This window comes from Myripristis murdjan, chromosome 6 (assembly GCF_902150065.1).
Source record: "Myripristis murdjan chromosome 6, fMyrMur1.1, whole genome shotgun sequence".
Classification (NCBI taxonomy): Eukaryota; Metazoa; Chordata; class Actinopteri; order Holocentriformes; family Holocentridae; genus Myripristis; species Myripristis murdjan.
Window position 1 is genome coordinate 20,850,857 of NC_043985.1, and position 13,208 is coordinate 20,864,064.

Genomic DNA, 13,208 nt, shown 5'->3' on the forward strand with positions numbered 1-13,208 from the left:
TGACAGCTGCTGAACTCTGGTCCATGACAGGAAGGGAAAAAAGCAAAGTATAACCTTCAGACAGGTACAGTGCAAACATTTTTTCTAGATAGAAGCAAAACATAGATAGCATCTCATGCACTAGGCTAACTGAATTTGAGCTTATCAGTCCATATATTTGATCATACTCTATTTGAGTCATACCTGAATGTAAGCAAAAATAAGTGCTGTTGAGAAAAAAAAATATATATATAAACAAACAAACAGCAAATAAATAAATAAATAAAGTCGTACTACTTGGCTTACATATAGTCAGATGCTGTAACTGGATTATTTATTTTTCTTTTTTTTTTTGTATTTTCTAAAAGATTTAATAACTAAAAAAAAAAAAAAAAAAAAAAAAAAAAGTTTCTATTCCCTATATATTTCTATATCAAATATAAACCTGCTTCTCAATGAGCCTGCTTATCCAGACTATATTCTTGTGATTCAGATCCCTTTCAGATGCATTTTTTTCATTTGTCTGATTTTGTGTTCCAATGCATGCCAAATAATATTTGATATATTACAAACAAGTCCACCTCATGTGGGAATAATCAAGGTGAATCTTTTTTCACCGTATTAAGACCAAAAGGCGAATTTCCATTCCCTGGTGTGTGTAGAGAGGTGTCTGTGTGTGAGACAAACTTTGTCAACACTGACCTGCCTGTTCCTCTCATCCATGATCCTGGTGATCTGTATCTTCTTCCGCCCCATGGCTGCGTCCTGTCCGGTCTCTCTGACACCTCGACAATATCAGAAAAACAAAAAGCTTGCCTCCTTCACTCTCCTAGCACATTGTACAACACTCTCTCTTCTCTTGTTGGCTCTCTCGCTTCTTCGTTCTTCGCTAGACCACACCACAATCTGCAAGAAGACAAGGAAAGAGAGAGAGAGGGAGAGAGGGAGAGAGAGAGGGAGAGAGGGAGAGAGAGAGAGAGAGAGAGAGAGTTAACATGACACTCACTGATGTCTCCTTAGGCACATCAAAGTATTGAAAGGCTCTGTGTTCTGTTCTCAAGCGCATTCAGAAAGTATGAGACCCACATGATGTGTCCTTATCTCTCCTGCTTCTCTTGCACAGCTGGAGTCAATGGGAGAATGTTTCAGACAGAACAGCAGCTTATATAAGACCTGCTGAGCACAACTTACACCCATTTATCGTACTGTACATAATTTCATGTGGAACATGCGTAGAATATGGATGGAAAAAAGGCTGCGGTGAAACAAGTTTTTTAAAGTGGCAAAAGTGATCAAAAGGTCAATTTAGCAATTATTTAAGGGCTATTTTTTTAATGTTTTTGTTAATGTGACTGAATTGATTTTGTCTCTTTATCTGTTACAAAAAGAGTTTTGAAAAGCCAAGTTCACCTGAAGTGAGAGAAAGTTTGTCTCCCTTCGACTGCTTGCACAGACAGAGCAACATTTCATAGCTCTTCCTGAACCGACCCACCCTGATGCCAGCTCTTAAGATGATTAAGAGAGCACCCAGTCTGGGGTTGACAGTAGTTGAAATCCCCTGGGCAGGAGGAGAGGGAGAGGTATATTCCCACGTGAGCCTGTAACCTGGCCACTAGCTCAGACCAAGCTGTTTCCCAAGGGACACCTAACTCTGGCCTGTCTCTGCTTCTTTGCAAGAAGAGCTATAGCCCCTTCCCTGGAGGAGCATCCATCACTTACACCCAGACACACAGCAAATAGAAAACGTCTAAACAACTACATTTCCCCTATGAGTACAAATGGAGAAAGGTTAACAACTCAGTAGTCACTACAGGCTGTTAGATGCAGTCAGCAATTGTGAGCTGAGGAAGCCAAGGGCCGAATTGGCAGTGAAAATGAAAATGACCGGTTGCAATGGCACACAGTCATTATGGGTTACAGATGGACTGGCATTATGGTGTCTGGCTGTCTGAGTTGGGGCTCCACTGTAGGCAAACTTGACTGAGATCACCTAGCTAACTACCCACGCATGGCTGTCTAGGCCAGGAAAGAAACCGCCTGAACCCCCACAAAGAATTTCCCTAAACCACATCACAACAAGCCAAGGAGAATGACAGCATTCTTGTTCATTCACCATTTCCAAATACACACACTGATATAGTGTGTATCTGTGCAGGGTGGGTGCATGTGTGTATAGAAGTGTGTGGCTTATCAGCTATCTTCTGAAACGTTACGATTTTACTCATTTTACAACTGCACAGTGAAACTGCATATCTAAGGGAATCTAGAGATTAACATACACAGGCACACACACACACACACACACACACACACACACACACACACTTTTGAGTCTTTATGCAGAGGAGCTGTCACAGCAGGACAGTTCACGTCTAGAGGCATAATAGACTGTGTCATGGAATTTCTCTTACACAAATATGGAGTGACAAGCTGAGACGGCCCTCAGACTGCAGGTGTGCTGCATTCTGCACTCTCAACTTACCGCCCGTACTCAAAAAAAGTTAGTCAAAAGCGGTAGCATCTTACTGATAATCACGAATCATTGTGAATTGTGAATGCAGCATACCATTGTGCTGTGGCTGTATCGCATCATGTTACGGGGTAAAATACTTTCAACATCAACATGTGGCAAAATGGTAATTTCCCAATAAACTTATTATCTACAGTAACTGTGCCGTCCTGTACATCATGTGTACGTTATGCAACTGCACCTATTCACACCACTACCCACATAGACGTGTCAGAAGCTGGTCAGATTACGAATGAGGACAAGGTCTGTACTAAAATGGTCGTTTGTGGGAAGCTGGAATTTCTACCAGGTACAGGCTTGATGTGTGATGCTCAGGACTTCTCCAGAGTGTGTGTGTGCGCATGTGAGAGAGTGAGAGAGAGAGAGTCACTTAGCCTCATATTCAGTGTTAAAATCTTGTTTTTCGTCAAAGAAATGAAAAAATCTGCCAGCCGAGTGAGATATTTCTGCTTGTTTCCACTGCTAATCAAGTTGTTGCAAGAATTTCATTGAATCAAGCGTCATTTCCATAGTGGGCTAATATGGGCCTTATTCTGTCTTGTTTCAACATAAATTGTTCCTAGGAGTGAAAATGTGATGAAAAACAAGTAGGATGGCCTCATCCCACTAGCAGTTTTTTAATTAATTGAAGAAAAAACAACATTATAACACTGAACATGGGATTAAATGAGATGGATGTTAACATGGAGATTTTTTGTAACTCGATGAAGGACACGGGTGACGTTGAGCACACCGTGCAAGAGGAATCCTACTGCACTACTTCCACTTCACCATGTGCATGCCATGATCAACGGGTCCCTTGCAACATTATGTCAATAAAGATAGACAGAATAATAGTTCAACCCATTAACCTTGTTTGTATGTACAAAGCAGCGCACTGTATAACAGTATCTCATCACCCACTCTTTAAAAAGACCTTGATATGCTACACCTGGCGCTCTTTGATATAAACCAGTCCGGCACTTCTGAAACGTGCTTACCAAACATTTGTACTACAGAGATCAATGCACGGAGAATATGTCTCCATAGGAACACCCACATCAGCTTGACACAAAAATCAATAAGACATGCCCAACAGAATGAGCAAGTAAGACCAAGCTTTGCTCAGGACCCTCCATTAAACATGTACATATATATATGTTGGTATATATATCTGAGAGACTAAGCGTTACAGCTGTTTTTGACCAGAGTCACACTGCTCCTCCCTGGCGTGGTGTGAGACTGATTCAGCGGGAGGAGGTCCTGTCTGTCTCCTCATCCCTGAAGACAGACCTTTGAGAGATGGGGAGGCTTGGTGACAGAGCTGGCCCTTTCACACTCAATAAAACATGCTCAATTCCCATCATAATTACTGAATTCAGCACATCCTCCTCCCTGTTGGTAGCAAGCTTGTGTGAGCTCAATCATTAACCACAATACTGAAGCATTACTTCCTCTAATGTAGATTAGATTGGCAGCTGTTGTCCTATATAAAACGATTTTACCAGTTTTAACCACACAATGTGAAGCCAGTTATAGTGTAATCAATACCCCTACACTTGTATGTAATTAAAACAATTCTGAATCTGACTAAATTTCTGGCTCTACAAAGCGTAAATCAAATGTCCCAGTAAAGTCACACCTATTGACAGCTACTACCCGATTGGAACTGTTTTAAAGTGGTGCCCGCTACGTGCCGCAGGCGTGCCTCCATTTCTCTGACGTTGATGGACAGCAGCCAAAGTCCTGAGCATAGCCATGACAGTTGAGCTTCCTGTGCAAGGCGGCCTTAGCCTCAGTATCCTACCACAGGCCGTGGGCAGACAAGACTCAAACTTCCTGCCTCTCCACTTCCTGTTATTCAGGGCCCTTCTGCATGCCCTCCACAGGGAGTCAGAGGGGTCGGAGCAAGGGAAAAGGGGGAAGAAAGGGAGGGACCGCCTTGGGGACACCCTTAACCCTCTGATCCTTCCCCTTATTACCTTCCTGACTGTAAGTCTGAGACTAAACAACAACAGAATCTCATCTCCTGTGGCTTCACTCTGCGTGCTTATTATGTTTACTGGAAGGATCATTTAACAGGCTGGACAACGTGCACATGCTGCACTCAGCCACTCACTTTACAATTAGTAGGCAGAGGCCTTTCCTTATTATGGCCAGAGCTGATAATGACTTCAAACACTCTCTCAGTTATGTAAGTATGAATCACAGCTCGAGCTCGCTCAAGTAAATACACATTAAACAACATGATTATGAACTAAAATCCTGACAAAAGAGCACAGCACTGATGTAGGGGCTCTCTGAGATAATCCACGATAACAACATTAGGAATCGTGTCAAGCTCAAAGTGTCAACCTCTGGCTCGGTTATGATCAGCTCCTGGCAAACCGAGGACACAAAGCGAAGTAGCCCAAAACCACGGTTATGCTGCTCTGTTGCAGTGGAGGCTTGACATCAGTGCAATAGGAAATGAACATCCACCTCTTTGTTCTTCCTTTCATCAGGCGGTGCTGTACCTGTAAATGAGGCTGTTGGCCTGGGGGGAGTGGAGGCAAGCCAGCCCTCTCACGCTCTCCCTGTTCCTTTTGTGAGAGCTCGCTTATCTCCCTCTCCAGCAGTGAAAGGCAGGATTGTGGCCCCAGCAGCATCACTAGTGTTAATGTCTCCTGATGCTAATCTGACACACGGCTGATCCCTCAACAACCACTTTCTCTATTCCTCTTTAAACCCATCCCCTTTTTCCTTCTTTTATTTTCTTTCTCTCTTTCTCTCTTTCTTACTTTCTTTCTTTGTTTCTTTCTTTCATTTTTTCTTCTTTCTCAATTTCTCTCAACGTACACTATACATTCCTTCACCTCAGTTTCCAAGGCAACTAATGAGATATAATTAATAAGATCTATCAAAGGGGCATGTGAACCAAAAAAAAGTGAAAAAGAGGCTTTGAAATCATAGAGAAACATAGAGCGAGGTGGGGCAATCTGCAAAATGTGGACCTTCTGCAGCACATCCTCTTCCTCTGTAAAGCATTGCTTCGGGTGACACTATCTCACCAGGCAATGATTTAAACGTTTGAAAGAGAGGCCAAAATGGTTATGACATGAAGGCTATGACAGTGTTAAGAAAAATCAACACACAGGCCCAAAACTGAGACAAATTTTACAATTGAGATTAGTAAATTTGAAAATAGATCGCTTGTAGATTTAGAGCCGTGTAAGAATGTTGTTGTTGTGGACTGTCCCTGTCCTATTTCGTTAATTAATATGTTTTCCCCGACATATTAAATCAGACTGAACCTAACTCAATCAAATAAGATGTAAAAATGCATTGTTCAAGAGGAGACTGTGACCTGCACAGTAGGGACAGTCACAAAGCCAGCAGTGAGAGCCTGTACTGAAATGGCAGCCAAGCAGGCAGTGAGTGGTTAATCTGCCCTGATGACTGCTAGCTCAGTCCAACTCTCCAATGACCCAGCTGTAATCCCACATTGGATCAATGCAAGTTCAAACAATCCTCCATGCTGCTAGCACCTTGCCTGGGCTGGGGGATGGTGCTGCAGACAGGGACCAGGAGACATAAAGCTACTTATCACCTCCAAAATGACATCAAAAGGAAGGAAAACCCCACCGGATGAACCTGTTCTTGTATCTCAGCGAGAAAATGTTTCACTTTAGGCAACATTTATACTATGGGCTGAATGGGAATTGATGCTGCTCCTCAGACAAACACTGGACATGTATCCTATCTATGCAGCAGGAATGATGATGGGTGGATATAGCAACCAATAACCAAAGGGACATCAGATGCTGACAGCATTACCAGACAGACATCCTCCATCTCACTCTCTCAGTACTGTCAGGGGATGAGAGGACTATACAAGGTGACTTTGACTAAGTGCCTTGGGGTTCTATGAGAAAACGCCATTGACATTACATTAATTTCATGTCTCTTTTTTAACTGACTTAGCGCCACAGAGTCCTGGATACCGGGGAAAAAATGAAACAGGCATTTCGCTTAGGCTTCAAGGCACAGAGAGATGGATCTAAGGCCAGGAATACAGCAGTGGCAAGTGCGTGACATGATCAGCTACCAACTTTTTTTTTTTACTTTTTCCTCACTTTAATGTACATTCAACAGAGCCACGAGACAGTCGTTCAACAGAGCAGTGTAAATGTTAAAGTCCAAAACTTGCACTTGTGTTTGTGTTTCGTAGCTGTTACTATGTGTGTGTGTGTGTGTGTGTATGTGTGTGTGTGGTTGTGCAAAAGACACACACAGAAAGTTAGAGAGAGAAAGAGAGAAAGGGAGTCAGACAGAGAGAGTGGGAGAGAGAGACGGTATGAATGTGTGTTAACTATGTGGAAAGATGTAAGGGAAACAAGACTAAAAGAAGCACCGCACGCCCATCCCATCCCACCTCTGTGGTAGTGTGCGGTAGCAGCGTTGTAACATAATTACTGCTGGGACACTTCTATTCCCAGTGATCCATTTGCGTCAGTCAGGTTTTCGAGCCCAGCCAATGAATGGATTCTCAGTTTCTCAAGGATAAAGAGATGACCCTCTCCTAACAGTTATATCCATTTCATGTAGAAAAGCTACTCTCCTTCTCAAGGTAAATCCCTTGATGCATATTGGAGTGAAACTTTTATGAACAAAGAAAATGATAATAACTTCCTTGATGCAAGGGTAGGGTGATGAATTATGTCTCATTAAAAATGAATGTGCTTGACAACTGAGAAATCATATATGTACAGAACAGTTGCAATGGAGTACCCAATTGCTAGAGTTTCAACATTTGAGTGTACAATATCTCTCATTCATATTTCCACAGCACTGCACGACAGAGTAAAGTCATTTCTGCTACATCATTGTCATCAGAGAAGCTTCCCTCGTAATTGAACCTTCTGACCTCTAGAAATCATTTCTAATCAACAAATCTCAAGTGTGTCATGCTACATCCCGAAAATGCAATTGACAGACTAATAGCTAACTACTCACTTCATATTAACACCAGTGGTTTAACAAACTATATCTCTGAGCAAAAGCCCCCCGTCACCAACATTCCTTATGACAGTATGTCAGTTTAACAAGTCAATTTCTTGAGATGGCGCAACGTCAGTGTTCAACATTCTTTGTGGATGAGCACTTCCTGTGTCACACTTAGCTCTACAGTCTTGCTGATGAGGTTACATGTGACATATCAATGTGAGGTAAGTTTTATTCAAAGTCAACACAGAAATCTGTTAGATCCTGGAGAGACACCGACACATAATAAATCACACAAGCGCACATAAAAGTAATCTTATAGAGGTTTAGATATGTGCTTGGTAATAATTTGAGGTCTGATATATGGGATGATGGCATGTGTCCATTTGCACGGTTGTCTATCATCAGATGGACTTTTCACCAGGGAACAATAATAATGCCAACACCGTGGGGAGCTGCAGTCCCCCCCCACCCTCCCAGGAACCCTGTGAGCTGTGTTAAGTGGCATGGCAGCCTTTTGATGTTACGCAGACTGCAACTCAGAAATGGTAAACAGCAAAGATGAATCAAGATCTTCGTCCTGGGGGAATCCACAGTGTAAGGATATTAGGGACGTCATGCATTAATGTGTCTCAGCAGTAGCACATTTAGCAGAACTCACTGCCTCTCTGAAAACACTGAGGATCCAGATTAGACATTGAGATTCAAGATACTTCACTCTCCCCCAAATACGTTGTTTGATCATCAGCCGCCAGACTTAACGAAATAAACAGCGAGCGAAGCAGAAAGACAACACATTTTTGTTGTGCACAGCCTATATTGTTCAGAACTTACTGTGTGCCTTCAGAGAATGGCTGCTTCACTTAATGGAGAGAAAAAAATTAAAAAGGCTTAGAATAAATATTTGATTTTCTCTTCCCATTTTTATCTTCTACTCGATCCCTCTTTCCCACAGTGTTCCATTACATAAAAGGTTTATGCAATCCAAGCAGCAAGGATGGCCATGACTCATAAAAACAGTGAAAGGGCTCGCATTGATTTATTTTTTATTTTTTTTTTTTGTTTTTTTTTAGATTTTTTGTTATAAAATGATGGTGCTGATAATCTAACACAGGCTCAAATGAAGGATATGGAGCTGTAACATTTGGTTAATATACGTATGTAGTTTCCTCCTATATTAAAATGACTTGCACATTTCATTCTCTTTAAACAATTTTCAACTGTATAAAAATAAAGTTTTGTATGAGAGATGAAAATAACACGTCAGGTCGCTAAAAAATGTACAAAATCTAGTGGGTTTACAAAAGGTTTGTAATTGGCTTCTTATCTGTTTCTTTAACCGCAGGCCAAAGCTGAGAGATAGTTTCACTTTGAATTACAGATGTGCTTGCTGGCATTAATATCTGCTTTGCAAACAATCTGTGTTTTCATAGTAAATAGAGGCATTGAAAACATCCTATCCTTGAAAGTGCTGTGATTCAACAAGACAAAATAGAGAATGGCTTACTGCAAATTATTTATCACTGATATTAGGTTGTAAACTGACTGCAGTATGAAAGATGATGGGATCCATTTTTTCAGATAAAAAAATCTATTGACATTAGTGAATAACATTCACTGAGTAATTAATGCAAGGGCTATTTCTGCAGCTAGGGCCCACAACTCCTCCCAAATCAGATGATGTGTGCTTGCCATCACATGAACACTGTATGCAAACACAGAGCCAGTTGAGAAAGAGCAAGAGAGAGAGAGTGAGACACAGAGAGAGAGAGAGAGAGAGAGAGAGAGAGAGAGAGAGAGAGAGAGAGAGAGAGAGAGAGAGAGAGAGACCCCCACAGGCCCTGCTTCTTGCCTCTCCAGGAATCTTTTCAGTCAAACTGTTCGCTGATAGCCTGTGGCCCTGACTGGGCCCAACGGCTGATGATGGATATGCCTCTCCCCCCATACATGTTGTGAACACCCCTGGCAGTTGGACCGGTGACAGAGGTTGAGGGGAGGGGGACAAAATCAAGAGAAACATGGTTTGACATGAATACAGGCAGGCAACAGCTCACCGGTGGTAGCACTACACCATTTTCACCTGGATTTGCAGCCCACGGCACACAGATGGAAAGTGGACTGGGAGAGAGGGAGAAGACAGACGGGCAGACGCACAAACAGCGGGCAGACTCAACACCTCAGTCACAATCTCAGTCACACTATAGCGAGCAGGGCTCTGGAGGCTGAGGATGCAATGACAACACTGCACAAACGCCCTTGATTAAAAGGAGCAATTTTAATTGAAATAAAATCATAAAGCTCACAAATACAGCTTGACAGTGTCCTTAAATGCATGCCATGACCCGCTTTTACTGCTGTCAGCATGCAAAGTGATTTAGAAACTGTGTTTACTTTTACTAGTGGTGTAATGTTTTCCCTGTTAGGATGCTGCCAGAACTGTTAGGGCCCAGGGATGATGTCATGGCTTTTAAAAACGATATCTGTTGACTTAGAAAGCTCTGAAAGTGGGCGAGATCAAGACACATTTACCATCTATATACTATATATCTGTATCTACTATATAAAAATTCATGGAAACAAAACAAAACTAAACTAGAGATGGTGTAGTGTTGGCATCTTAAAAATCTAGGCTTCACTTGCAAAAATGATGTACGTGCTTGTGCTCTAGCTACAAAGAAAATGCATAAGTTCTGCTAGTCCTTCACTCTCACAACAGAAAGAAACACAACTTTGAACTGCAGTCTGAGCCCTGAGGTGGACTGCAGCAGCTTCCAGAGCAGAGGGGGCTGCTGGGTCACTTCCCTTCCCTGTTCATAAGGCTGGTGTGAGCTGCAGGATAATGGGAGGAATCACATCCCCTCAGCTGCCCTGGTTCAGAGGGCTTCTCAGACAGACAGAAAACAAGGATACAGCAGTCCGGGCCCTCTTCCTGCAGCCCTTGAGGCCACAGGGCCCGTACAGCTGCAGAAGACCCAGCTCTTCCTACCAGCAGCTACTGGACTTACTGAATGGGCTCGCCGTAGGGGTCTCTGACCTCCAGGTCCTGCAGCTGCATTTACTACACCGACCATTCATAAACATTTATTCATATGGATTCTCTTTCATACTATGTAGGGATAACATATGGAAAATTAACTGGCTGTAGCTTATGTATCAGATTTAACTACTTCAATATTGAGAAGCAACAGCAAATATTTTTATTGAGATGTTTTATTCTAAATATATATTTAAAAAATATGTCATGCCTTCAAATATGTAGTGTTTCGTTAAGCAGGGCCTGCCAGACTTTGAAGAAAGTTTACTTTGTTCATAATTCAATTGTTAATTTGTTTGCTCATGATGCTAGCACTTAAATGCCTCTATGCCAAGCCAGAGAACTTAATTCTCCAGTGAGAGATGCTTTTTAAGATGTACAGTAGAGCATCAGAAATTCAATACAGTGGGGTATATTAGCAATCACGGGAGATCTTTTGATCTAGTAAATTAGATTTTAATATATTCCTTTGATTTATGTTTTTCAAAGTCTCATTAAAATTCAGTTAAAATGCAACTCAGCAAAGAGATGTCTTCCTTAACTTCCTAAGCACAATCCAACAGTTTTGCCCTACGTATGATTCAACTTAATAGCTATCTCAAATGTATTGTGCAGCCATTATCAACTCTATGCAGGAAGGTGCACATTTCATGTACACACGACAAACTAAAAAACAATAACTAGCCAAACCACAGCATACACGTTTTTAGGGTCTTTTAGGTGTAGCCCAGGCACTTTCGAGATGATGCACAGCATGATTCTGTGGTTTCTGCTCATGCCCCGGAAAGCCAAAGACGAAGAAGAAGGTATATAATGAAGGTGTTAAATGACGCGACTTCTCAAAGCCATCACCTTTGCTCCACCACATGCTTCCACAGTCTGGCCTCGCAAACCACACTTTGTGTGTGCATACATTTTTGGTTGTTGTTGTTGGTTTTTTTTTCACATTAAGAAAGGTGGCATGATGAAATTTACAATAATAGCAAGCAACTGTGGGAACAAAAAATCATGTGCTGTGTTTAATTTATCAAAGATGAAACATACATTGTAAGCATAATTCATGTCTCAAACTACAAGATAAAACCGTGTTGTTGTTTCAAAATTCTACTATGGCTACGGGTCTAAAACTAAAAAAAACTACCACAACATAACACAGCAAGTTTGTTTGCATTCAGAGTTAAGTGACATTCTTAATCAAGTGAGGACCAGTGTGGATGTAAAGTGAGACAGACACGAGGATCATAGTGGTGAAAGAGGATTAACAGCAGATTTAGACTGCTGCTTTGCTTGAGGATCTTATTGCTGATTTTCCTGCACGGCCCAGGTGAGGGGGTGAGAAGACCTCCAGTCAGGCCTCGTTTGGAAGAGCAGGGGAGACAGGAAGAGACGGTGCAGCCTTAAGCCGCTCTGCCCTGCTCAGCAGCTCATGTGCTGAGTGGGCCAAACGGGGTGGCTTACCACCAGAGGTCTCAGTCAAGGGCAGGACAGTTGAAAGGTCACTGTTAGCTGTCTTACTAGACAAACAGTGTCTCAGCAAGTCAGACATTCACCCTCGTAGCTTTCACCGAGATATTAGAGGACTTAAACTGTTACCGTTTCCAACTGTTGTTCATTAATTTCATCTGAAGGTTATTTGTATTTTTATTGCCTTAATCGCAGCATTTATTAAATTTTAGATGTTAGGAACATTAAAAAAAAAAAAAAAAAACACTTGTAAGAAATGTTAACATCTGAAAATAACATTTCAGTGTGCTGTACCTATTAAATGCAACACAGTGCTAGCACTGTATTTTAATGTGTAAATGCAACTTTGAAACCACAACTCCATGTAAGAAAGTAAGTAGCATTTAGCAAGTTCATGCTGTCTGACATCCACTGCCAGCTGTGGATGCTAATGCCCAGACCAATGGTTTGGAACTCATCATCACAGCACATTAAGGGCCTGTATAATATGGGGAGCACATGTAAACTCCACACAGAAAGGGCCGAAGCAGGGAAGTAAGCCAAGGACCTCCTTGTGGTGAGGCGACAGCGCTGACCACTGAGCCACTGAGCCACTGTGACGCCCACAGTCTGTCTATCTGCACACTAAAACAGATCGCATTCTGTGTGATCCAGGTTCAGAAAATAGCAAGAATTTTGAAACAAATTTGAAATGATGACCTTGCAAGCTTGCAGAACGTGCAAAAAAAAAAAAAAAAAAAAAAAGTGGTGCTGTGGTCAAGCTCAGGCCCAAGAAATTTTGCTGCTTTTGTTACCGCATAAGAAAGGCACTAATCAAGTAATATATTTCCATGGTTTGGTGCACTGAAAAGGGCTTCATTAACAGGTCAGCTTTTTGTTTATGAAAAGTAGCCCAAGTATTTTCCCTTTAGTCCACAGGGGACTCAAGTTAACTGTGGTCTAAAACATTATCTGCCAGGCTCAAGATTCTGCATCCAGCCTCCAGGTCTCACAGGAGAATGCTGAAATCTCCATATTGATGAAATAGCTCCAATAAACAATGAATCATGTTGCCAAGAGCCCTTTGTTGGTTAAACAGAAAGTTAATGGACACTAAGTGATACTAAGTACTATCCATGACAGTGATCTAAAAGAGATCGCGAACACAACTGCAAGTGTGCCTTAACAAAAAAAAAAAAAAAAATGAGAATTAAGATTAATGGGACAAAAGGTTAGAAAAACACTAGGCTGAGAACAGCA

At 41.8% G+C, this 13,208-nt stretch overlaps 1 protein-coding gene across 9 annotated transcripts in view; it reads right to left on the reverse strand.

Annotated features, from left to right (window-relative positions):
• mef2aa (myocyte enhancer factor 2aa) overlaps window positions 1-13,208 on the reverse strand; it is a 62,059-nt gene that overhangs the window by 45,112 nt on the left and 3,739 nt on the right. For all 9 annotated transcript variants that reach the window (XM_030053107.1, XM_030053105.1, XM_030053103.1 and 6 more), the window contains one exon: window positions 682-885. In XM_030053107.1, coding sequence (XP_029908967.1) covers window positions 682-735 — 54 coding nt within the window. In that variant the 5' untranslated portion in view covers window positions 736-885. The remainder of the gene's footprint in view (window positions 1-681; window positions 886-13,208) is intronic.